This window comes from Lepidochelys olivacea (genome assembly GCF_965140295.1).
Source record: "Lepidochelys olivacea isolate rLepOli2 genome assembly, chromosome: 22".
NCBI classification, from domain to species: Eukaryota; Metazoa; Chordata; order Testudines; family Cheloniidae; genus Lepidochelys; species Lepidochelys olivacea.
This window is the reverse complement of record NC_140432.1, coordinates 3,230,574-3,257,286: the sequence shown is the minus strand read 5'-3', so window position 1 is coordinate 3,257,286 and position 26,713 is coordinate 3,230,574. Positions and strand designations below refer to the sequence as shown.

The window sequence follows — 26,713 nt, the reverse complement described above, 5'->3', positions numbered from 1 at the left end:
TGCCCAGGTTGCCAGCCACTTCTACTTCCCCTACCAATTCTTCCCTGTTTGTGAGCAGCAGGTCAAGAGGAGTACAGTTTCTAGTTGGTTCCTCCAGCACAGGCACCAGGAAGTTGTCCCCAATACTCAACTTAAATAAATGTTTGGGGTCAAAATGATCCATTTCCTTTTGACATTACTGAGACATTTCAACTTCTTCAATTTGGTTGAAACCATTTTTCAAATTTGACATAAATTTGCAGATAGTTTCAGTTAATCTCAAATCGCATTTTTCGGTAATTTACCTATTTGTCCAAAAAATTTCACCCAGCTCTAGTCACGACACTGGACCAGGTTTATCTTATGTTCATAAGAACATAAGAATCACCAGTTTTTATCAAAGCGAGGGGTCGATCTAATCCAATATCCTGTCTCTGATGGTGTGACTCATACCAGATGTCTCAAAGGAAGGGTGAAGAAACCCCAGAGTTAACAATTTCAGAATAACCTGTCCCTTGGGGAAGTTTAATTGAATGCCCCTTTGTTCTGCATTATGCATCTTCTTTACCGTTCCCTTTTTGTGTACCTTTATCATGTCCCTTGTTATTCTTGTCACTGACTCAGTACATACAAACCATCTGCTTGACAGTTAGCCCAGCAAACTGGTTGTGTGCAAAGAACTGAAAATGGTCTTTTTCTCACTGGGGAATCAACTTCAAAGGGGGAAGGAAGGGCGCAGTCTGGATATTTGTGTAATGAAAGGCTTTTTCAACACATGACACCGGGTTGAGGGCAGGGGATGAAGCACTTCAACTAATATATAAAATAAAAATGCTGCTATAGAGACAGCTGTGTCCTCTTATTACATCCCTCTGCTGGCATTACAAGGCACAAAGCTTGCCTCTCTAAACAAACCTATAGCAAACGAGGAGACAGGTCGAAGAAGAATGTATTTGTCCATATTAACCACAAAACCAAACCTCTCCAGTTCAGTTAATTTTAGCTCAGTGTGCACAAGTCCATACACACGGTAGAAGGGTCTGTCTACTCCAGTGTCCCCCCCATACCTCTTTATGTGCATGCATAACTTGTGGCACCAGCAATTACACAGAGACACTGACGAGCGACTGGGCCTATCCTTGCGTAATGGGACTGTTATTCAATTACATGGTAGCATTTACAGTGAGGACTTTTGCCTTTCCCTGATGTGAAGGAGAGCACAAGTATCTTACAGTAAAGAGACAGACAATCACCCTTCCCTCAGCCCTTTTCCAAGACTACTGTACTTTCTGATCTGCTGAACACAATCATTGCAGGAAAGGCCATTTCCATTATGGTGTGAGCAGCATCACCATGATCCAGCTATTGTTGCTTTATAGTGTATCATTAATAGAAATTCATGAGTGCAACAAAGAGACATTCTACCTATGTTAAGCTTTGTCATACTGTTGACAGACTCAACCTCATTGCCATCCATGCAGGTAAAAATGCAGCTGTTCACCATATTAAGGGCTCCATCCTGGAGACCCTACTCCATCAAAACTTCTAGTTCAGTCCTATTTGAAGTTAATGGGAGCTTTGCTCAAGTTAGGACTTCAGGTCTTACTTCATAGTAAAGAATAGTGCTAATTACACTGCCCCTCCGTCCTTTGAACATCAACATTTCTTGATGTTTATTTACAAATAATTGCATTTTCCTATAAAGCCAAAGGCTAAGTGGTGGTTTATATGAGGACAGGCTCCCCTTTCACTCAGAAGAGAAGGGCCTTAGTGATTCTTAGGTTTCTTAGCATGCTGACTCCTGGGTTTCCCACTATTGCTATGGGCAGTTCCTTGTGGCTAACTTGCTTAGTGAGGGAAGGGGCTGTTGTGCTTAGTATAAGGGAGAATCTGTGTCTCTTACTATAGCAAAGGTGACCTTGACGGGGTGAGATTTGGTGCAAGGAAAATATCTTGTCAGAATTTCTCTCCTTTCAGAGAGAGAAAAGGCCAGGGCAAAAACTCAGGAAGGTTCATGTACCTGATCTGCTGTGAGTAGAGGCTCCTCATTAATACCAGAGTCATTTTCACTCTTCTCATTGAGCTCTTCCTCCTTCTTCTCGTGGATCTGAAGAAAAAACCCAAACCAAATTCTGATTGGTCAGCAGCAGGTATATTCCCGCTTGGGTCTTCAGTTTAGCATTGATTTTACTGCATGAATTACTACTCTCCCTCTAGATATCTGAGAAGCATCTGAAAATGAGGTTCACTGCTTCTTCAAAATCCAAGCATACTCCACCACTGAGATACAATAGAAGGCCATCATGCAGCATGCTTTGATATGTCAGACCATCTCGTACCTAGGAATGTGGGAGAAGAATGTTGTAGGAGAAGAGGGAATAACAGGTCAAGTCAACAGAAAAAGTCTGAGGTGTGTCTGTGTAACCCATAATCAGCTTTAGTGCTGGTGATGTTCTAGATCTATTAGATTCCTATTAGATTCTTCTCACATAATGAGTTTTAAAATCATTCTATAGCTTTGTCATTTCAAACACCCTTACCAACATTTTGAAACTATTTATAAGAAATTGATCTCAAAGACCACAAAATGTCCCTATCTGGTAAATAGCAAAACTTATTGATCCGTGCATGTTTAGGCACAGAAAGGATTTTTGCCGCCTGATTTATGAGCTCAGTCCTACAAGCTGCTGAGCATGCTGGCCCTAATCCAGCAAAGCAATTAAGCACATGCTCAATTTTGAGCACATGAGTACCCCTACTGAAACAAGCCTTCTATCCTGAAACAAGCCTTTTTCAGCCTTTAGCAGATTGGACCCTGCTTGCCAGAAGAGGATGGAATTAGGGCCAGAGATACCTCTTGATACGTTGATAGATAGGAAACAGTCACCACTATTCTCCTCATGCTAAAGGAAAGTATATTAATTATTACTATTTTAGTATTGTAGCACTCAGAGGGTACATCTGAACTACAAAAATCCCTGTGGCAGCAACTCTCAGAGCCCAGGTCAACTGACTCAGGCTCGCGAAGCTTGTGCTACAGGGCTGAAATAGCAGAGTCCTGGCTCTGAGACCCAGTGAAGATACTGCTGGCCAAGTAAATCCAGGCAGTTTCTTTCAAAATAATAAAAGTTCTGGAAGTCCTGGATCTCTCAATGCATCCAGTCCAAATACATTGGTAAGTAAATGCTTTAATTGGAGATATTTCCATGCTCCAGAGCAGGGCAAGCCAAACTGTTGCTGAAGATCCACAAATGGTTTAAATTTATCATTTTCAATTACCTGCAACACACACATAATTCCTCTATCTAATCCCTCCACATCAAGGTTTTACCACCGATTTTAAGGATGGGATTGCTCACTAGGATCATTCACCTCTATATGGAAGAATGCGTGGAAGCAGAGCTTTCTAGCCAGGTTTGATCAAGTTTGCTCACAGCTATGATTATGATAGCTCTGGAGCCAAAAAATCTATAATAATTCAATTCTACAATGCCTGAAAGGGAGAGAGGGTATACCAATTCTCGTTCAATCCGACCCCAAGGTGGAGCTCTAACGGTCATAAATATGGACGGCAGGTGGAGCCCCCCCTTAGGGGAGGCTAGCCCCCAGCTCTGCCCCTTCTGCCCCCCCCACCCCCACAGCCAGAGCCCTGAGACCCCCTGCCGCTCTACCAGGGCCACAAGTCCCCGCCCCCTCAGCCAGAGGAGCCCCGCCCTGGCCAGAGACCCGAACGCCACCCCCCTCCCTCCAGCCAGAAGAGTCCCGGGCCAGCTGAAGCCCTGAGCCTCCACCCACAACCCAGAGGTGTCCCGAGCCTCCCCCACATACACAAACCTGCCTGGAACTGCCCCAGCCCAGCCACAGCTGTGCTGTGCCTCCCCTCCCCAAGCTGCTACAGAGAAAAGCCTCTCACCCTTGTCTGAAGAAGTTTTTGATATGTCCTATGTAGGTTCCAGGGCCACTAGGGAGGCAGTATTTGCTACTGAGCTTCCTGGGTCCACCCCCGCACTGCTCCTCGGCCGTTCCTGTTAACTGCTGGAAATGGCCCACCTTGATTATCACTACAAAAGGTTTTCTTCCCCAACCCCCACCCCGCCCCCCTGCTGGTAATAGCTTATCTTAAGTGATCACTCTCCTTACAGTGTGTATGGTAACACCCATTTTTTCATGTTCTCTATGTATATAAATCTCCCCACTGTATTTTCCATTGAATGCATCTGAGATGAAGTGAGCTGTAGCTCACGAAAGCTCATGCTCAAATAAATTGGTTAGTCTCTAAGGTGCCACACATCCTCCTTTTCTTTTTGTGAATACAGACTAACACGGCTGCTCCTCTGAAACCTAGGAAGAGACAGGTATTAGTAGTGGGTGATTTGATCATTCAAAACATAGATAGGTGGATTTGCAATGACTGGGAGAACCACATGGTGACTTGCCTGCCTCGTGCGAAGGTTGCGGATCTCTCGAGACATCCAGATAGACTTATGTGTAGTGCTGGGGAGGAGCCGGTGGTCGTGGTACATGTAGGTACCAACGACATAGGGAAGGATAGGAGAGAGGTCCTGGAGGCCAAATATAGGCTGCTAGGCAAGAGATTGAAGTCCAGGACCTCCATTCTCTAGTAGAATCCATGTGCAGAGCCAGTTAGACAGGCAGAACTGTAGGGTCTCAATGCATGGATGAGACAATGGTGTGGGGAGGAGGGGTTTAGATTTATTAGGAAATGGGGAAACTTTTGGGAAAGGGGGAGCCTAGACAGGAAGGATAGGCTCCACCTAAACCAAAATGGAACCAGATTGGCTGGCACTTAAAATTAAAAAGGTCGTTGAACAGTTTTTAAACTAAGGGCTGGGGGAAAGCCGACAGGTGCGGAGAAGCATGTGGTTCAGACAGAGACATCCCTTAGGGGAGGATCTATATATCCTAGTAAGGAGGAGAGGATGGAAGATAATAAAATAGGGGTAGGATCTGATGAGAAACAGTCAAATGAAAAAGAGTCCCAGTCAATTATATCATGTAATGGCAGACAGCTAAAAAGTGACAAGTTCTTAAAATACTTATATACAAATACTAGAAGTCTAAATAATAAGATAGGTGAACTCGAGTGCCTCGTATTAAATCAGGATATTGATATCACGGGCATCACAGAAACTTGGTGGAATGTGGATAATCAATGGGACACAGGAATACCAGGGTACAAAATATATCAGGAGGACAGAACAGGTCGTGCTGGTGGGGGACTGGCACTACACGTGAAAGAAAGCTTAGAATCGAATGAAGTAATAATCTTAAAGGAACCAAACTGTACCATATAATCCCCATGGATAGTAATTCCATGCTTAAATAATAGGAATATAGCAGTAGGGACAGACTACCGACCACCTCACCAAGATGGAGATACTGATTGAGAAATGCTCATGGACATTAGAGAGGCTATAAAAATTAAAAACTCAGTAATAATGCAGGATTTCAACTATCCCTAGATTGACTGGGTACATGTCACCTCAGGATGGGATGCAGAGATAAAGTTTCTTGATTGGAAAAAGGCCCATATTTAAAAAAGGGAAGAAGGAGACTCCAGGGAACTCCAGACTCACCTCAGTCCCCAGAAAAATCATGGAGCAGGTCCTCAAGGAAACCATTTTGAAGCACTTGAAGGAGAGGAAGGTGATCAGGAACAGTCAACATGGATTCACCAAGGGCAAGTCATGCCTGACCAACCTGATTGCGTTCTATGATGTGATAACTGGCTCTGTGGATGTGGGGAAAGTGGTGGACACGATATACCTTCACTTTAGCAAAGCTTTGGATACGGTCTCCCACAGTATTCTTGCCAACACATTGAAGAAGTATGGATTGGATGAATGAAATATAAGGTGGAAAGCTTTGGATACGGTCTCCCACAGTATTCTTGCCAACAAGTTAAAGAAGTATGGATTGGATGAATGAATGAACTATAAGGTGGATAGAAAGCTGGCTAGATTGTCGGGCTCAATGGATAGTGATCAATGGCTTAATGTCTAGTTGGCAGTGCCCCAGGGGTTGCTCATGGGGCTGGTTTTGTTCAACATCTTAATTAATGATCTAGATGATGGTTTGGATTGCACCCTCAGCAAGTTCTCAGATGACACTAAGCTGGAGGAAGAGATAGATACACTGGAGGGTAGGGATAGGGTCCAGAGCGACCTAGACAGATGGGAGGATTGGGCCAAAAGAAATCTGAGGAAGTTCAACAAGGACAAGTGCAGAGTCCTGCACTTAGGATGGAAGACTCCCATGCACCGCTACGGGCTGGGGACCAACTGACTAAGCGGCAGTTCTGCAGAAAATGACCTGGGGATTACAGTGGATGAGAAGGAGGATATGAGTCAAGAGTGTGCCCTTGTTGCCAAGAAGGCTAACAGCATATTGGGCTGCATTAGTAGGAGCATTGCCAGCAGACTGAGGGAAGTGATTATTCACCTCTATTCGACACTGGTGAAGCCACACCTGGAGTATTACATCCAGTTTTGGGCCTCCCACTACAGAAAGGATGTGGACAAATTGGAGAGAGTCCAGTGGAGGGCAATGAAAATTATTAGGGAGCTGGGGCACGTCTTCTGAGGAGAGGCTGAGGAAACTGGGTCAGGGGGGATTTGACAGCAACTTTCAACCACCTGAAGGGGGTTCCAGAGAGGATGAAACTAGGCTGTTCTCAGTGGTGGCAGATGACAGAAAAAGGAGCAATGGTCTCAAGTTGCAGTGCGGGAGGTCTAGGTTGAATATTAGGAAAAACTCTCTCTCTAGGAGGATGGTGAAACACTGGAAAGGGTTACCTTGGGAGGTGGTGGAATCTCCATCCTTACAGGTTTTTAAGGCCCGGCTTCACAAAGCCCTGGGTGATATGATTTAGTTGGGGTTGGTCCTGCTTTGAGCAGGGGGTTGGACTAGATGACCTCCTGAGGTCTCTTCCAACTCTTATCTTCTATGATTGACACCTTAAATGACTTCCTCTTCGAGCTGCTAATCCTGAAACCCACAAGAGGAGAGGCAATTCTTGATTTAGTCCTAAGTAGAGAACAGGATCTGGGTTGAAGAGGTGAATATAGCTGGACCACTTGGTTATAGTGACCATAATATAATTAAATTTAACATCCCTGTGACAGGGAAAACACCACAGCAGCTCAACACGGTAGCATTTAATTTCAGAAAGGGGAACTACACAAAAATGAGGAAGTTACTTAAACAGAAATTAAAAGGTACAGTGCCAAAAGTGAAATCCCTGCAAGGTGCATGGAAACTTTTTAAGCACAGCATAATAAAGGCTCAACTTAAACGTATACACCAAATTAAAAAACATAGTAAGAAAACCAAAAAAGTGCTACCATGGCTAAACAACAAAGTAAAAGAAGCAGTGAGAGGCAAAAAGGCATCCTTTAAAAAGTGGAAGTTAAATCCTAGTCAGGAAAATAGAACGGAGCATAAACTTGGGCAAGTAAAGTGTAAAAATATAATTAGGAAGGCCAAAAAAGAATTTAAAGAACAGCTAGCCAAAGAATCAAAAGTAATAGCAAGAAATTTTTTAAGTACATCAGAAGCAGCAAGCCTGCTAAACAACCAGTGGGGCCACTGGACGATCAAAATGCTAAAGGTGCACTCAAGGACAATAAGGGTGTGGAGAAACTAAATGAATTCTTGGCTTCGGTCTTCATGGCTGAGGATGTGAGGGAGATCCTCAGATTTGTCACCTAAAAAGAATGGCTTGGGTTTGAGAAACTATCCCAGATTGAGATTTCATTAGAGGAGGTTTTGGAACAAATTGATAAATTAGGTCACCAGGACCAGAGGGTATTCACCCAAGAGTTCTGAAGGAACTCAAACATGAAATTACAGAACTACGAATTGTGGTATGTAACCTCTCATTTAAATCAGCTTCTGTATCAAATGTCTAGAGGATAGGTAATGTGACACCAATTTTTTAAAAAGGGCTCCCAAGGTGATCCCGGCAATTACAAGCCAGTAAGCCTGACTTCAGTACTGGGCAAACTGGTTAAAACTATAGTAAAGAACAAAATTCTCAGACACGTAGATGATCATAATTTGTTGGGGAAGAGTCAACATGGGTTTTGAAAAGGGAAATCCTGCCTCACCAATCTACTAAAATTCTTTGAGGGCGTCAATAAGCATATGGACAAGGTGGATCCAGTGGATACAGTGTACTTAGATTTTCAGAAAGCCTTTGACAAGGTCCCTCACCAAAGGTTCTTACGTAAAGTAAGCTGTCATGAGATAAGAGGGAAGGTCCTCTCATGGATTGGCAACTGAATAAAAGATAGGAAACAAAGGGTAGGAATAAATGGTCAGTTTTCAGAATGGAGAGAGGTAAATAGTGGTGTCCCTCAGGGGTCTCTACTGGGACCAGTCCTATTCAACATATTCATAAATAATCTGGAGAAAGGTGGCAACATTTGCAGATGATACAAAACTACTCAAGATAGTTAAGTCCCAGGCAGACTGCAAAGAGCTACAGAGGGATCTCACAAAAGTGGGTGACTGGGCAACAAACTGGCAGATTAAATTCAATGTTGATAAATGCAAAGTAATGCCTATTGGAAAACATCATCCCAACTATACATATCCAATGATGGGGTTTGAATTAGCTGTCACAGCTCGAGAGAGAGATCTTGGAGCCATTGTGGAAGGGAACATAGCCCAGCTATTTTTAATCACCCTGGTTGGTGGGGTGTGATCATATGTTTAATGTAATGTTTACTATGTGATATGATTAATGTAATAGTCAGGGAGAGTACGGGAAGTTATGTTACAAATGTCAAGACCCTTAGTGCTTGTCAGGGGATAATTGCTCAAGTGGGAAATGAGGAGCAATCAGGGCCAGCTCTAGGATTTTTGCCGCCCCAACATGGCCACCCCTGCTTTTTTTTTGTGCCCCTCCACCCCAACTCCGCCCCTTCCCAACACCTTCCCCAAATCCCAGGCCCCGACTCCTCCCCTGGGCGTGCCGCATTTCCCGCCCCCATTGCTTCCTGCGGCTCCCTCCCCCCCCCGCAATCCCCCGCCCTAGCTCACCTCCGCTCCTGAACACGCCGCCACTCCGCTTCTCACCCCCTCCCTCTCAGGCGAGGGAGAGGCAGTGCATTCAGGGGAGCAGGCAGAGGTGAGCGAGGGTGGGGGGGAGCGCAGGAAGTAACGGGGGGGGGGGGTAGAGGAACTGCTCCCTGCCCCAGCTCGCCTCCGCTCCACCACCGCCGCCTCCCCTGAGCACACCACCGCTCGGCTTCCCCTCCCTGCCTCCCTCCCAGGCTTGCTGCACCAAACAGCTGTTTTGAGCACGGCAAGCCTGGGAGGGAGGGGGGAGAAGCGGAGTGGCAGCGGTGCGCTCAGGGGAGCCGGCGGAGGCGGAGCGGAGGCGAGCTGGGGCGGCGGGGGCACATTTCCAGGGGCGGCCTGGCCAGCGCCGGAATGCTGCCCCTAGAAATGTGCCGCCCCGAGCACCTGCTTGTTTTGCTGGTGCCTAGAGCCAGCCCTGGGAGCAATGAGACTGTCTAAATGCAACTGTAAATATAAGCCTAACTTCCACCAAAGCAGAGTGTTAAAAATCCAGGAGACTAAATTAAATAATAATATAAAGGAATAGTTGAATAAAAAGTATCAAAGGAACAAGTGGAAAAACCCTCCACTTACCAGAAAATGTCGAAAGCTTCCTTTTCTTCACAGGTCTTAGAGACCGTAACCGTGCATTTTGGAGTTTATATCTGTAATCTGCCAGGCCAACAGTCTCTGTGCTTTTAATTTGTAATTTCTAAGATAACATGTTGCTGAAAAACCGAAGGAGAAGTGCTTATAGCTCTGGGTCTGAGAGAAAAGGGGAAGTAGGCAAAACAAATTGCTTCTAACCTGCATCTGGCAGAATTATATTAAAGGTAGGGATCCATAAGACATCTAATTACATATATATGTAAAATATTTAAATTTAGAGATAAGGTTCAGCATCCTTTTAGACAAGGCTATGTATAATGTACATGTACAAAGTAAAGCAAACCCTGCTTCTTACCCCTCTAATCTGTAAGTGGTGGGAGAAGCAGTAGGAAAAGGAGAAAGGGTAACACCCTTAGCTGAAATTCAAGCATTGAGTATTTGTATTGTCTGGTTATTTGCATGTTTATATTAGCCAAACTGTAGCCACAAACTTATTTCACATCTTCAGTTGTTAATTAATATATTCCTGATTTAGCCTCTCAGCGGTTGTGCATCATTATTCCAAAAATAGGTATCAAATTATTTGCAATTCTGAACTTGCCTAATACAGTAAAGGAAGCCAGCAATGTATAATCTTTCTGCTTTACATAGGAAGCAACAAATCCTTTAATAAGCAAAATATAGCAGTCTTTGCTACCCACAACATGAATGATGATTATTGTTATAGGTCTTAATTCATCAAAATAAAATGTTCCACTTATCTCTTGCAATTTTCCCTTATATTTCCTAAATATATAAATCATGTGTTAATCTTTTCTTTTTAACCCATTAATGGTTTAATCTAGGGTGTAAAAATTCAAGGAAAACATCTTTGGCTGCCAACTAAATTATGTAACTTATTTTATATGCAACCCAGAATGTAAACCAGGACAATGAACAATTTCAACCCTTAGTTTTCCTGAACCTGCTCTAAACAGCAATACTTAATCCAGGTATGTCAGCCTCAGGATCGGCAGGTCCCTGTTCCCTGGATAGCCAAACAAAGGCTACTCCAGGCCAATCAAGACACTTGACACCAATTAACCAGTTAAGGTCGTTAGGCTAATAGACACAGGTGGAACCAATCAAGGTCTCACTCAGGCTGCTTAAAAGCTCTCCTTTCCAGTTCCCTTGGGAGGGCTGAGGTGAATGGAGCTGGAGAAGGAAGCATTGCTGCACCCTGAAGGTGAGGGTGAAGCCAGGAACAGGGAATCAAAGCAGTATTTAGCAGTGGAGGGAAAGTCACCAACACTGCTACCATTAGGGTCCCTGGGCTGGAACCCAGAGTAGAGGGTGGGCCCGGATTCCCCCCTCCCCTACTCTGCAGAGATCCATTCAGAGGCCGAACTGTGCCTACTGACCTCTATGGAGCAACACAGACTGTGGAGTGTTTCCCCCTCCCATCTCCCATACTGGCCTGTGATGAAAGTAGCTCCATAGGCTGTGACTCTGGCCACTACACTGTGAAAGGAAGGTCACATTGGGGCCTTAGTGAATTTCTGAGGCCCCTGGATCAGCCAGGAAGCGCGGGACCCACAATTACAGGCTCAGAACTTTGTCGCACTAGATCATGATTTTTTTATACTCTGGCGGAGTTTTTGTTGCAATAACAATAGTTTTGTGTGCAAAGGTTTGAATAAAAATATTAACAGTAAAACATTTTTCTTTGTGATACCAACTATTTCAATATTCTAATTAGGGTTTAGCCTCCATGAGTGTATTTCTATAAAACAACAATGCTGCTTCAATCTCTGCAAAAGTCAGTCATAAATACAGGTGGCTGTGTGTGTGTGCCCAGTTGTTTGACAGAACCCACAGAGAAATTCATTGAGCAAACCATTGTAATATTAATGTAGAATTAATAGCTATATTATAGCTTCTATGTTTTATTAGATGACAACACATTGGTTACCTGTAGGGCCCTGCCAAATTCACAGGCCATAATGGTCAATTTCATATAATCACACAAGGTTAGGGTTGGAAGGGACCTCAGGAGGTCATCCAGTCCAACCCCCTGCTCAAAGCAGGACCAGCCCAACTAAATCATCCTACCCAGGGCTCTGTGAAGCCTGACCTTAAAAAACTCCAAGGATAGAGATTCCACCACCTCCCGAGGTAACCCTTTCTAGTGTTTTACCACCCTCCTAGTGAAATAGTTTTTCCTAATATCCAACCTAGACCTCCCCCACTGCAAATTGAAACCATTGCTCCTTGTTTTGTCATCTGCCGCTACCGAGAACAGCCTAGTTCCATCCTCTTTGGAACCCCCCTTCAGGTAGTTAAAGGCAGCTATCAAATCCCTCCTGACTCTTCTCTTCTGCAGACTAAATAACCCCAGTTCCCTCAACCTCTCCTCGTAAGTCATGTGTCCCAGCCCCCTAATAATTTTCGTTGCCCTCCGCTGGACTATCTCCAATTTGACCACATACCTTCAGTGGATGGTGGGGAGGGGAGGACCAAAACTGGATGCAATACTCCAGGTGTGGCCTCACCAGTGCTAAATAGAGGGGAATAATCACTTCCCTCAATCTGCTGGCAATGCTCCTACTAATGCAGCCCAATATGCCGTTGGCCTTCTTGGCAACAAGGGCACACTGCTGACTCATATCCACCTTCCTGTTCACTATAATCCCCAGGTCCTTTTCTGTAGAACTGCTGCTTAGCCACTCGATCCCCAGCCTATAGCGGTGCATGGGATTCTTCCTTCCTAAGTGCAGGACTCTGCACTTGCCCTTGTTGAACCTCATCAGATTTCTCTTGGCCCAATCCTCCAATTTGTCTAGGTCAGTCCGGACCCTATTCATACCCTCCAGCATATCGATCTCTCCGCCCAGCTTAGTGTCATCTGCAAACTTGCTCAAGGTGCAATTAATCCCATCATCCAGATCATTAACAAAGATGTTGAACAAAACCAGCCCCAGGACCGACCCCTAGGGCACTCCGCTTGTGTCATAAATATAAAGGGAAGGGTAAATCCCTTTAAAATCCCTCCTGGCCAGAGGAAAAATCCTCCCACCTGTAAAGGGTTAAGAAGCTAAAGGTAACCTCGCTGGCACCTGACCAAAATGACCAATGAGGAGACAAGAGACTTTCAAAAGCTGGGAGGAGGGAGAGAAACAAAGGGTCTGTGTCTGTCTGTATGCTGCTTTTGCCGGGGATAGAACAGGAATGGAGTCTTAGAACTTTTAGTAAGTAATCTAGCTAGCTATGTGTTAGATTATGATTTCTTTAAATGGCTGAGAAAGGAACTGTGCTGAATAGAATGACTATTCCTGTCTGTGTGTCTTTTTTGTAACTTAAGGTTTTGCCTAGAGGGATTCTCTATGTTTTGAATCTAATTACCCTGGAAGGTATCTACCATCCTGATTTTACAGAGGGGATTTCTTTACTTCTATTAAAAGTCTTCTTGTAAGAAAACTGAATGCTTTTTCATTGTTCTCAGATCCAAGGGTTTGGGTCTGTGGTCACCTCTGCAAATTGGTGAGGATTTTTACCAAACCTTTCCCAGGAAGTGGGGTGCAAGGGCTGGGAGGATTTTGGGGGGAAAGACGTGTCCAAACTACGTTTCCCAGTAAACGCAGTTAGAGTTTGGTGGTGGTAGTGGAGATCCAGGGACAAAGGATAAAATTAATTTGTACCTTGGAGAAGTTTTAACCTAAGCTGATGAAAGTAAGCTTAGGAGGTTTTCATGCAGGTCCCCACATCTGTACCCTAGAGTTCAGAGTGGGGGAGGAACCTTGACATGGTGGCAGAGTGGTGGGATTAACCTGAAATCCTTTTCAGATCAATTTGAGATTTTTTGAACCAGAAAAACAGATTTTAAAAAGGAAATATTTTTTTTCCTTTGGGGCTGCTGGAAAGGAGGTCCAACTGAAAGCAGTTAGTTTTTTCTCTGCTTTGGAGCCAGAGCAGAGACAAAAGGGAATTGTCTTTTTCTGTAGGCTGACAATCACTATCATAGAATAGGTATCCTATTCCAGCACAACAAAATTTTACAAGCCAAGTTTTGTTTATTTCTAAACCTTGGGTGTAAAGTTAGTTAAAAACAGAGAGATTAGGATGACAGACTCCACGGCTCAACAAAAGCTGGAATTAGCCAGATTTCAGGCTGATGAAAAACAAAAGGAACATGAAAAACAGATAGAACTCATGTGGATGGAAAACGAGGTATAGGAGGCTGCCCACAGGAGGGAAATGGAGGCAAGGAAGCATGTGGAGGAGGAGAAGGAAAAAGAGAGGAAGCAGGAACTGGAGATGGAGAAGGTAAAGGCTCAGCAGAATATACCAACAAACCCTAGCAATCCTTCTCCAAGTACCACTTCCCATCCCAGAAAGTTCCCCACCTACAAGGCAGGCGATGATACTGAGGCCTTCTTAGAAAACTTTGAAAGCGCCTGCCTTGGGTACAGCATCTCTACCGACCAATACATGGTAGAGCTGAGGACGCACCTCAGTGGACCCTTAGCTGAGGTGGCGGCTGAAATGCCTAAAGAACACATGAACAAGTATGAACTGTTTAAATCCAAGGCGAGAGTCAGAATGGGGATAACACCCCAGCATTCTCATCGGAGGTTCAGAGCCCTAAGGTGGAAACCAGACGTGTCATTTACCCAACATGCCTACCACATTGTGAAACATTGGGATGCCTGGATATCAGGAGCAAGTGTTGAATCTCCAGTAAATTTGCCCTTCCTAATGCAAATGGAACAATTCTTAGAGGGTGTTCCTGAGGAAATAGAAAGATACATCCTAGATGGGAAGCCCTAAACTGTAATCGAGGCAGGAGAGATTGGAGCCAGATGGGTAGAGGTGGCAGAGAAGAAGAAAACTGGTCGCAGTTGGAGCGGAGACCAGAAGGGACAACCCCAGACCACACCCTATTACCGGGGGCCACCCAAAGCCCCACCTACCTCCCAAAGAAATCTCCAGACCCCTTATCGTCCCACCACCCCGTTCTCCAGCAACCCACCTTGCCCCAGTGACCCGTCAGCTGGACGATGTTTTAAATGTAATGAGCTGGGGCATGTAAAGGCCAACTGGCCCAAGAACCCCAACAGATTACAGTTCATTGCACTGCAATCACACCAGAGATCCGCACGCCCAGATACCTCCAAGATACCCTTGGAGAAGAGGGAAACTGAGTGTGGGCGGGAAGAAGGTCACGCGTGGAGGGACACCGGAGCACAAGTGTCAGCTATCCATGCTTCCTTAGTGGACCCCAATTTAATCAACCCAGAGATCCAAGTGACGATTCAACCCTTCAAGTCCAACTCTTTCGATTTGCCTACAGCCAAGTTGCCTGTCCAGTACCAGGGCTGGTCAGGAACGTGGACTTTTGCAGTCTATGATGATTATCCCATCCCCATGCTGTTGGGGGAAGACTTGGCCAATCATGTGAAGCGGGCCAAGAGGGTGGGAATGGTCACCTGCAGCCAAGCTAAACAAGCCGTGAGGACTAGCTCTATTCCGGAAACTTCTATCAGGACCCGGTCAGAGGTGATGGACCCAGACCCCAGGCCAATGTCTGCAACAGCAGTAGTGGATCCAGTCCCAGAGACCCAGACTGAACCAATCCCAGAACCAGCGGAACAACCGGAACCAGACCCATTGCCAGAACTGAATCCAGTACTTGCAACCTCAACACAAAAGGGCCCCACCGAACCTGAACCAGCAGCAGCCCATAACCCTACACAAGAGGCTCAGCCGGAGCCTGAACCCCAACATAGTGTCCCAGTGGAGAGCGGTTCACAGTCAATGGAAACAGCCCCATCCCCTACATCGCTTCCAGAGGAACCAAGCATAGGTCCACAATCCAATGAGGAACTGATGTCTCCAGCATCAAGGGGACAGTTCCAGATCGAACAGGAAGCAGATGAAAGCCTCCAGAGAGCTTGGACAGCGGCACGGAGCAACCCTCCGCCTCTCAGCTCTTCTAATCGATCCAGGTTTCTTGTAGAAAAAGGACTTTTATACAAGGAAACTCTTTCTGGTGGACACCAGGAAGACTGGCATCCTCAGAGACAGTTGGTAGTTCCAACTAAATACCGGACCAAGCTCTTGAGCTTAGCCCACGATCATCCTAGTTGCCATGCTGGGGTGAACAGGACCAAAGACCGTTTGGGGGGGTCATTCCACTGGGAGGGAATGGGCAAGGATGTTTCTACCTATGTCCGGTCTTGTAAAGTATGCCAAAGAGTGGGAAAACCCCAAGACCAGGTCAAAGCCCCTCTCCAGCCACTCCCCATCACTGAAGTTCCATTTCAGCAAGTAGCTGTCAATATTCTGGGTCCTTTTCCAAAAAAGACACCCAGAGGAAAGCAGTACATACTGACTTTCATAGATTTTGCCACCCGATGGCCGGAAGCAGTAGCTCCTAAGCAACACCAGGGCTAAAAGTGTGTGCCAAGCACTAGCAGACATTTTTGCCAGGGTAGGTTGGCCCTCTGACATCCTCACAGATGCAGGGACTAATTTCCTGGCAGAAACTATGGAAAACCTCTGGGAAGCTGATGGGTAAATCACTTGGTTGCCACTCCTTACCACCATCAAATAAATGGCATGGTGGAGAAGTTTAATGGAACTTTGGGGGCCATGATATGTAAATTCGTAAATGAGCACTCCAATGATTGGGACCTAGTGTTGCAGCAGTTGCTCTTTGCCTACAGAGCTGTACCCATCCCAGTTTAGGGTTTTCCCCATTTGAACCTGTATATGGCCGTGAGGTTAAGGGGCCATTACAGTTGGTGAAACAGCAATGGGAGGGATTTACACCTTCTCCAGGAACTAACATTCTGGACTTTGTAACCAACCTACAAAACATCCTCCGAACCTCTTTAGCCCTTGCTAAAGAAAACTTACAGGAGGCTCAAAAAGAGCAAAAAGTGTGGTATGATAAACATGCCAGAGAGCGTTCCTTCAAAGTAGGGGACCAGGTCATGGTCTTAAAGTCGCTCCAGGCCCATAAAATGGAAGCATCATGGGAAGGGCCATTCCTGGTCCAGGAGCGCCAGGGAGCTGTTATTTATCTCATAGCATTCCCCACCGCCAACCGAAAGCCTAAGGTGTACCATATTAATTCTCTAAGCAGCAGTTCTGCAGAAAAGGACCTAGGGGTGACAGTGGACGAGAAGCTGGATATGAGTCAACAGTGTGCCCTTGTTGCCAAGACGGCCAATGGCATTTTGGGATGTATAAGTAGGGGCATAGCCAGCAGATCGAGGAACGTGATCATTCCCCTATATTCAACATTGGTGAGGCCTCATCTGGAGTACTGTGTCCAGTTTTGGGCCCCACACTACAAGAAGGATGTGGATAAATTGGAGAGAGTCCAGCGAAGGGCAACAAAAATGATTAGGGGTCTGGAACACATGACTTATGAGGAGAGGCTGAGGGAACTGGGATTGTTTAGTCTGCAGAAGAGAAGAATGAGGGGGGATTTGATAGCTGCTTTCAACTACCTGAGAGGTGGTTCCAAAGAGGATGGTTCTAGACTATTCTCAGTGGTGGAAGATGACAGGACAAGGAGTAATGGTCTCAAGTTGCAGTGGGGGAGGTTTAGGTTGGATATTAGGAAAAACTTTTTCACTAGGAGGGTGGTGAAACACTGGAATGCGTTACCTAGAGAGGTGGTAGAATCTCTTTCCTTAGAAGTTTTTAAGGTCAGGCTTGACAAAGCTCTGCCTGGGATGATTTAATTGGGGATTGGTCCAGCTTTGAGCAGGGGGTTGTAGATGACCTCCTGAGGTCCCTTCCAACCCTGATATTCTATGATTCTCTAAAGCCCTTTTATACCAGAGAATTAAAAGTTTGTCGGTGTACAGCCCAGGGAGGAGACGACACTGAGTGGCCTGAAGGTGTCTACTATGAAGGGAAAAGTGCTGGTGGTGTGGAAGAGGTGAATCTCTCCATGACCCTTGGGCGTATGCAGCAACAGCAGATCAAGGAGCTGTGCACTCGTTATGCACCGACGTTCTCAGCCACCCCAGGACTGACTGAACGGGCATACCCCTCCATTGACACAGGTAATGCTCACCCAATTAAAGTCCAACCTTACCAGGTGTCTCCTCAAGCTAAAACTGCTATAGAACGGGAGATCCAGGATATATTACAGATGGGTGTAATCCGCCCCTCTGGAAGTGCATGGGTATCTCCAGTGGTTCTTGTTCCCAAACCAGATGAAAAAATATCTTTTGCGTGGACTACCATAAGCTAAATGCTGTAACTCGCCCAGACAACTATCCAATGCCATGCACAGATGAACTATTAGAGAAACTGGGACGGACCCAGTTCATCTCTACCTTGGACTTAACCAAGGGGTACTGGCAGGTACAGCTAGATGAATCCGCCAAGGAAAGGTCAGCCTTCACCACACATCTCGGGCTGTATGAATTTAATGTACTCCCTTTCGGGCTGCGAAATGCACCCGCCACCTTCCAAAGACTTGTAGATGGTCTCCTAGCGGGATTAGGAGAATATGCAGTTGCCTACCTTGACGATGTGGCCATATTTTCGGATTCCTGGGCAGAATACCTGGAACATCTACAAAAGTCTTTGAGTGCATAAGGGAGGCAGGACTAACTGTTAAAGCTAAGAAGTGTGAAATAGGCCTAAACAGAGTGACTTACCTTGGACACCAGGTGGATCAAGGAACTATCAACCCCCTACAGGCCAAAGTGGATGCTATCCAAAAGTGGCCTGTCCCAAAGTCAAAGAAACAGGTTCAATCCTTCTTAGGCTTGGCCAGTTATTACAGACGATTTGTACCGCAATACAGCCAAATCGCCACCCCACTGACAGACCTAACCAAAAAGAAACCGCCAAATGCCGTTCAGTGGACTGAAGAGTGTCAGAAGGCCTTTAACCAGCTTAAAGTGACACTCATGTCTGACCCTGTACTAAGGGCCCCAGAGTTTGACAAACCATTCCTAGTAACCACAGATGCGTCCGAGTGTGGTGTGGGAGCAGTTTTAATGCAGAAAGGACTGGATCAAGAATTCCACCCTGTGTGTTTCTCAGCAAAAAACTGTCTGAGAAGGAAAGCAACTGGTCAGTCAGTGAAAAAGAATGTTACGCCATTGTCTACACTCTGGAAAAGCTACGCCCATATGTTTGGGGACGGCGTTTCCACCTGCAAACCGACCATGCTGCGCTACAGTGGCTTCATACCGCCATGGGAAATAACAAAAAACTTATTCGGTGGAGTTTAGCTCTCCAAGATTTTGATTTCGACATCCAACACATCTCAGGAGCTTCTAACAAAGTGGCTGATGCACTCTCCTGTGAAAGTTTCCCAGAATCAACTGGTTAAAATCGTCCTTGAGATGTGGAAAATATTGTTAGTATAGTTAGAGGTGCATGTGTCTTATTAACTCTGTTTTTCCTAGAGCTCCAGGAAGAAGCTTTGAGTAATTACTCGGCTTCTCTGAGTAATTACTTCATCTCCTGAGGAAGCTCATAGTAGGAAGGTAATATGGATGGGGAGTGTTCAGCTGTTGTGACCTGCACTGGATGTGCCATGTTTGTCTTTCTTCCACAGGACAGAAGCGACTTTGTCTGTACAAAGTGCAAGCTGGTCTCCATATTGGAAGAGAAGGTTCAAGGTCTGGAGCAACAGGTATCGACCCTGCGTTTCATAAGAGAAACTGAAGATTTCCTGGACAGACATCAGGATATGCTTCTACGGGCACAAGGTTCTGAAGATTCAGAGCAGGCTGTGCAGCGGGGACAGGAGGACAGTGAAGTAATTTGGCAATATGTGACCTCCAGAAGAAGAAGGGGGAACGTCCATGTACCAGCAACGCAGATAGAGGTAAGTAACCGTTTTCATGTCCTCTCCACAGGTACCATTGCGGGGAGTGGTCCAGATGATACGTCTGGGGGAAGGGAGAAGAAGGAGACTCCACCAGTTGAAAGGCATGAGATGCACTGTCCTAAGGTTGGGTGTTCCACGACCACCACTCCCAAGAGAAGGAGGCAGGTGGTGGTGGTCGGGGACTCTCTCCTCAGGGGGACTGAGTCATCTGTCTGCCGCCCTGACCGGGAAAACAGAGAAGTCTGCTGCTTGACAGGGGCTAAGATTCGCAATGTGACGGAGAGTCTGCTGAGACTCATCGATCCCTCAGACCACTACCCCTTCCTGCTTTTCCATGTGGGCACCAATGATACTGCCAAGAATGACCTTGAGTGGATCACTGCAGACTACATGGCTCTGGGAAGGAGGATAAAGGAGTATGAGGCGCAAGTGGTGTTCTCGTCCATCCTCCCCGTGGAAGGAAAAGGCCGGGGTACGGATCGTCAAATCGTAGAAGTCAATGAATGGCTACACAGGTGATGTCGGAGAGAAGGCTTTGGATTCTTTGACCATTGGATGGTGCTCCAAGAAGGAGGAGTGCTAGGCAGAGACAGGCTCCACCTAACGAAGAGAGGGAAGAGCATCTTCATGAGCAGGCTGGCTAACCTAGTGAGGAGGGCTTTAAACTAGGCTCACCGGGGGAAGGAGACCAAAGCCCTGAGTTAAGTGAGGATGTGGGATACTGGGAGGAAGCACGAGCAGGAGAGCGCAAGAGGGGAGGGCTCCTGCCTCATACTGAGAACAAGGGGTGATCAGCGGGTTATCTCAAGTGCCTATATACAAATGCACAAAGCCTGGGAAACAAGCAGGGAAAACTGGAGGACCTGGCAAAGTCAGGGAATTATGATTAGATTGGAATAACAGAGACTTTGTGGGATAACTCGCATGACTGGGGTACTGTCATGGATGGGTATAAACTGTTCAGGAAGGACAGGCAGGGCAGAAAAGGTGGGGGAGTTTCACTGTATGTAAGGGAGCAGTATGACTGCTAAGAGCTCAAGTATGAAACAGCAGAAAAACCTGAGAGTCTCTGGATTAAGTTTAGAAGTGTGAACAACAAGGGTGATGTCGTGATGGGAGTCTGCTATAGACCACCAGACCAGGGCGATGACGTGGACAAGGCTTTCTTCCGGCAACTCGCAGAAGCTACTAGATCGCACGCCCTGGTTCTCATGGGCGACTTCAATCATCCTGATATCTGCTGGGAGAGCAATACAGCAGTGCACAGACAATCCAGGAAGTTTTTGGAAACTGTGGGGGACAATTTCCTGGTGCAAGTGCTGGAGGAACCAACTAGGGGCGGAGCTCTTCTTGACCTGCTGCTCACAAACCGGGAAGAATTAGTAGGGGAAGCTAAAGTGGATGGGAACCTGGGAGGCAGTGACCATGAGATGGTCGAGTTCAGGATCTTGACACAAGGAAGAAAGGAGAGCAGCAGAATACGGACCCTGGACTTCAGAAAAGCAGACTTTGACTCCCTCCGGGAACTGATGGGCAGGATCCCCTGGGAGAATAACATGAGGGGGAAAGGAGTCCAGGAGAGCTGGCTGTATTTTAAAGAATCCTTATTGAGGTTACAGGGACAAACCATCCCGATGTGTAGAAAGAATAGTAAATATGGCAGGCGACCAGCTTGGCTTAACAGTGAAATCCTTGCTGATCTTGAACACAAAAAAGAAGCTTACAAGAAGTGGAAGATTGCACAAATGACCGGGGATGAGTATATAAATATTGCTCGGGCATGTAGGAATGAAATCAGGAAGGCTAAACCACACCTGGAGTTGCAGCTAGCGAGGGAAGTTAAGAGTAACAAGAAGGGTTTCTTCAGGTATGTTGGCAACAAGAAGAAAGTCAAGGAAAGTGTGGGCCCCTTACTGAATGAGGGAGGCAACCTAGTGACAGAGGATGTGGAAAAAGCTAATGTACTCAATGCTTTTTTTGCCTCTGTCTTCACGAACAAGGTCAGCTCCCAGACTGCTGCACTGGGCAGCAGAGCATGGGGAGGAGGTGGCCAGCCCTCTGTGAAGGAAGAAGTGGTTCGGGACTATTTAGAAAAACTGGACATGCACAAGTCCATGGGGCCGGATGCATTGCATCCAAGAGTGCTAAAGGAATTGGCAAATGTGATTGCAGAGCCATTGGCCATTATCTTTGAAAACTCATGGCAATCGGGGGAAGTCCCGGAAGACTGGAAAAAGGCTAATGTAGTGCCCATCTTTAAAAAAGGGAAGAAGGAGGATCCTGGGAACTACAGGCCAGTCAGCCTCACCTCAGTCCCTGGAAAAATCATGGAGCATGTCCTCAAGGAATCAATTCTGAAGCACTTAGAGGAGAGGAAAGTGATCAGGAACAGTCAGCATGGATTCACCAAGGGCAAGTCATGCCTGACTAATCTAATTGCCTTCTATGATGAGAACTGGATCTGTGGATGAAGGGAAAGCAGTGGACGTGTTGTTCCTCGACTTTAGCAAAGCTTTTGACACGGTCTCCCACAGTATTCTTGTCAGCACGTTAAAGAAGTATGGGCTGGATGGATGCACTACAAGGTGGGTAGAAAGTTGGCTAGATTGTCGGGCTCAACGGGTAGTGATCAATGGCTCCATGTCTAGTTGGCAGCCGGTATCTAGCGAAGTGCCCCAAGGGTCGGTCCTGGGGCCAGTTTTGTTCAATATCTTCATTAATGATCTGGAGGATGGTATGGAGTACACCCTCAGCAAGTTCACGGATAACACTAAACTGGGAGGAGTGGTAGATATGCTGAAGGGTAGGGATAGGATACAGAGGGACCTAGACAAATTGGAGGATTGGGCCAAAAGAAATCTGATGAGGTTCAACAAGGACAAGTGCAGAGTCCTGCACTTAGGACGGAAGAATCCAATGCACTGCTACAGACTAGGGACCGAATGGCTAGGCAGCAGATCTGCAGAGAAGGACCTAGGGGTGACAGTGGACGAGAAGCTGCATATGAGTCAACAGTGTGCCCTTGTTGCCAAGAAGGCCAATGGCATTTTGGGGTGTATAAGGAGGGGCATTGCCAGCAGATCAAGGGACGTGATTATTCCCCTCTATTCGACATTGAGGCCTCATCTGGAGTACTGTGTCCAGTTTTGGGCCCCACACTACAAGAAGGAAGTGGAAAAATTGGAGAGAATCCAGCGAAGGGCAACAAAAATGATTTAGGGGTCTGGAACACATGACTTCTGAGGAGAGGCTGAGGGAACTGGGATTGTTTAGTCTGGGGAAGAGAAGAATGAGGGGGGATTTGATAGCTGCTTTTAATTACCTGAAAGTTGGATCCAAAGAGGAAGGATGTAGACTATTCTCAGTGATAGCAGATGACAGGACAAGGAGTAATAGTCTCAAGGTGCAGTGGGGGAGATTTAGGTTGGATATTAGGAAAAACTTTTTCACTAGGAGGGTGGTGAAACACTGGAATGCGTTACCTAGGGAGGTGGTGGAATCCCCTTCCTTAGAAGTTTTTAAGGTCAGGCTTGACAAAGCTCTGGTTGGGATGATTTAGTTGGAATTGGTCCTGCTCTGGGCAGGGGGTTGGACTAGATGACCTCCAGAGGTCCCTTTCAACTCTGATTCTAAGAAATCCCAGCCAGCGTTTCACCCTAGCTGAGATTTGGGGGGCGTGTCATAAATATAAAGGGAAGGGTAAACCCCTTTAAAATCCCTCCTGGCCAGAGGAAAAATCCTCTCGCCTCGCTGGCACCTGACCAAAATGACCAATGAGGAGACAAGATACTTTCAAAAGCTGGGAGGAGGGAGAAAAACAAAGGGTCTGTGTCTGTCTGTGTAATGCTTTTGCCAGGGATAGAACAGGAATGGAGTCTTAGAACTTAGTAAGTAATCTAGCTAGGTATGTGTTAGATTATGATTTCTTTAAATGGCTGAGAAAATAGCTGTGCTGAATAGAATGAATATTTCTGTCTGCGTGTCTTTTTTTGTAACTTAAGCTTTTGCCTAGAGGGAATCTCTATGTTTGAATCTAATTACCCTGTAAGGTATTCACCATCCTGATTTTACAGAGGTGATTCCTTTTTACTTCTATTAAAAGTCTTCTGGTAAGGAAACTGAATGCTTTTTCATTGTTCTCAGGTCCAAGGGTTTGGGTCTGTGGTCACCTATGCAAATTGGTGAGGATTTTTACCAAATCTTCCCCAGGAAGTGGGGTGCAAGTTTTGGGAGGATTTTGGGGGGAAAGACATGTCCAAACTACGTTTTTTTCAGGAACCCAGATAAAGTTTGGTGGTGGCAGTGGAAGTCCAAGGGCAAAGGGTAAAATAGTTTGTACCTTGGGGAAGTTTTAACCTTAGCTGGTAAAAGTAAGCTTAGGAGGTTTTCATACAGGTCCCCACATCTGTACCCTAGAGTTCAGAGCGGGGAAGGAACCTTGAGAGCAGTCAAAGGCCTTTTTGGCATCTAAAGAAACGACACCTCAGGATTCTTTAGAATCTCTCAAAGCAGCAGTAGTATCAGCTGACACAAATGCTCCGAGGAGTGTCTGTTATGAAGGAAGCCTACCTGGTTTATGTGTGTCACGTGCGAGAGAACTTTGTCCAATTGCATAACAAGAGCTCTAGCTAAAATCTTAGTATCCCATTGATTAAAGAAATTGGCAGTACATAGTCCACAGTCTTTCCCAGGTTTAGGAATAACTGAAATTACAGATTCTCTTAGAGTTGGTGGGAGAATTTGCTCATTCTTGGCCACATTGAACATACTCAATAATCTAAGTGTTAAAGTTTTTGAGAACTTTTTGTAAAATTTAACAGGGACCCCATTTGCACCAGGAGTCTTTCAAACCTTCATTTCTTTTATAGCCTAAGACAGTTTCATAGCTTCCAGAAGGCCATCTCCCCAACAGAAGTTGGTCTAATGAAAGATATTACCTCACCCACCTTGCCTCTTTCGGACCAACACAGCTACAACAACACTGCACACAGCATGGAGAAATATTGATTACCACCTTCTTTATAACAACCGTTTACCTATTAAGACTGCTATCATGTCCTCCCTCAGTCGTCTCTTCTCTAGTCTAAACGTACACAGTTCTTCCAACCCTCCCTCACAGGACATGTTTTCTAAACCTGTTATCCTTTTTGTTGCTCTCTTCTGGACTCTCTCCAATTTGTCCATATCTTTCTTGAAGTGTGTGAGGATCCTGTCTCTTTAAGAGCTAGTCTGTGACTCATCTCTCTCTCTCTCTCCCCCCCTTTCCCCCCGCCCCCTTAGCAGCTCTAATAAGTTGACACATTTACCCTGAGGAGTTAAGTTAAAGTGGAGCAGCTCCTCCTCCAAGTTAGACATGCTTTTACAGGCTGGATATTAACTTCAATAAAGAAACAGCTTCCTTGCACATGGGCTTATGATGCCTTCACCAGATCTCTAAAGAACACAACAGTGTGGTGCCCAAACATGAACACCATACCACAGGTAAGGCCTCACCAGTGCTAAGTAGAATGGAACAGTTCTCTCCCATGTCTTTCACACAACACTTCTGTTAATACATCCCAGAATGACATTTGCCTTTGTCATAAATATAAAGGGAAGGGTAAACCCCTTTAAAATCCCTCCTGGCCAGAGGAAAAATCCTCTCACCTGTTAAGGGTTAAGAAGCTAAAGGTAACCTCGCTGGCACCTGACCAAAATGACCAATGAAGAGACAAGAGACTTTCAAAAGCTGGGAGGAGGGAGAGAAACAAAGGGTCTGTGTCTGTCTGTGTGATGCTTTTGCCGGGGAGAGAACAGGAATGGAGTCTTAGAACTTTTAGTAAGTAATCTAGCTAGGTATGTGTTAGATTATGATTTCTTTAAATGGCTGAGAGAAGAGCTGTGCTGAATAGAATGACTATTGCTGTCTGTGTGTCTTTTTTGTAACTTAAGGTTTTGCCTAGAGGGATTCTCTATGTTTTGAATCTAATTACCCTGGAAGGTATCTACCATCCTGATTTTACAGAGGGGATTTCTTTACTTCTATTAAAAGTCTTCTTGTAAGAAAACTGAATGCTTTTTCATTGTTCTCAGATCCAAGGGTTTGGGTCTGTGGTCACCTATGCAAATTGGTGAGGATTTTTACCAAACCTTCCCCAGGAAGTGGGGTGCAAGGGTTGGGAGGATTTTGGGGGGAAAGACGTGTCCAAGCTACATTTCCCAGTAAACCCAGTTAGAGTTTGGTGGTGGCAGTGGAGATCCAGGGACAAAGGATAAAATTAATTTGTACCTTGGAGAAGTTTTAACCTAAGCTGGTGAAAGTAAGCTTAGGAGGTTTTCATGCAGGTCCCCACATCTGTACCACAGAGTTCAGAGTGGGGGAGGAACCTTGACATCTGTTCTGCCCAATCTTGTGAATCTAAACTCTTTGGAATTTTTCATTCTCTGAACATTTTTGATATTTTAGCTTTTTGTTCTAATTCTGAACAGAAACAAATTTTGAAATGTCAAAATTCACATTGGAATAAAAATTGCATTTTTGACCAGCTCTAGAAACAAGAGCACTACATCAACCCTGACACCGCTGAAGCACTGGGCCAGCTGAGCTCCCTGCAGTGCTCTGTGACGTGCCGTATACATTCGCAATCACTAGCTGCGTTGGTCAGTCGGCTGGCAAGTCTGTGCTCTACATTGTTCTAACGGTGCCATGGTGGAAGGTGGTACAAACATCCTCACTATCGCTCTCAAACAAACAACAGCCTAGCTGACAAAACCCCCATTACATACATATAAGGCTGTTTCATTTATAGTTCCGCATTACACATGCTTTTCAATGATCAAGGGATGGTGACCTAAGTTCATGCAGTTTGTGAGAGATCTGTTCCAATCTCTGACAGGCACTCGCTTCTCACATTCTATTATTCCTATTTCTCGGAATGGCTGCTGGACATCATACCATTTTATGCATTTACATTCTTCCTTTATCAAACTGCAAATGGTGTCCCAGAACATGTTAGGTTTTTTTTTTTTACAAGTAATGCAAAAAATAAAGTCTGGGAAGTACCTCTGAGTCAGAAATATTGCCATTCAACACCTCGATATCGGGGTCCCTCCAATCCTCAGTGATCGATGGAATGTAATTGTCTGTTAAAGCATCCCAAACCCTGAAAGTAGAAAAACATGTTAATAGCTGTCAGGTGGATCCAACCC

The 26,713-nt window shown here is 45.6% G+C and overlaps 1 protein-coding gene across 5 annotated transcripts in view; it reads right to left on the bottom strand.

The window, feature by feature from the left end:
* FEZ1 (fasciculation and elongation protein zeta 1) overlaps window positions 1-26,713 on the bottom strand; it is a 162,735-nt gene that overhangs the window by 80,999 nt on the left and 55,023 nt on the right. For 4 of the 5 annotated variants that reach the window (XM_084612072.1, XM_084612071.1, XM_084612069.1 and 1 more), the window contains exons 3-4: window positions 26,568-26,667; window positions 2,000-2,086 (exon numbers count right to left, since the gene is read on the bottom strand). In XM_084612072.1, the coding sequence (XP_084468198.1) occupies window positions 2,000-2,086; window positions 26,568-26,667 (187 nt within the window). The remainder of the gene's footprint in view (window positions 1-1,999; window positions 2,087-26,567; window positions 26,668-26,713) is intronic. The other variant, XM_084612073.1, reaches the window with a different exon arrangement.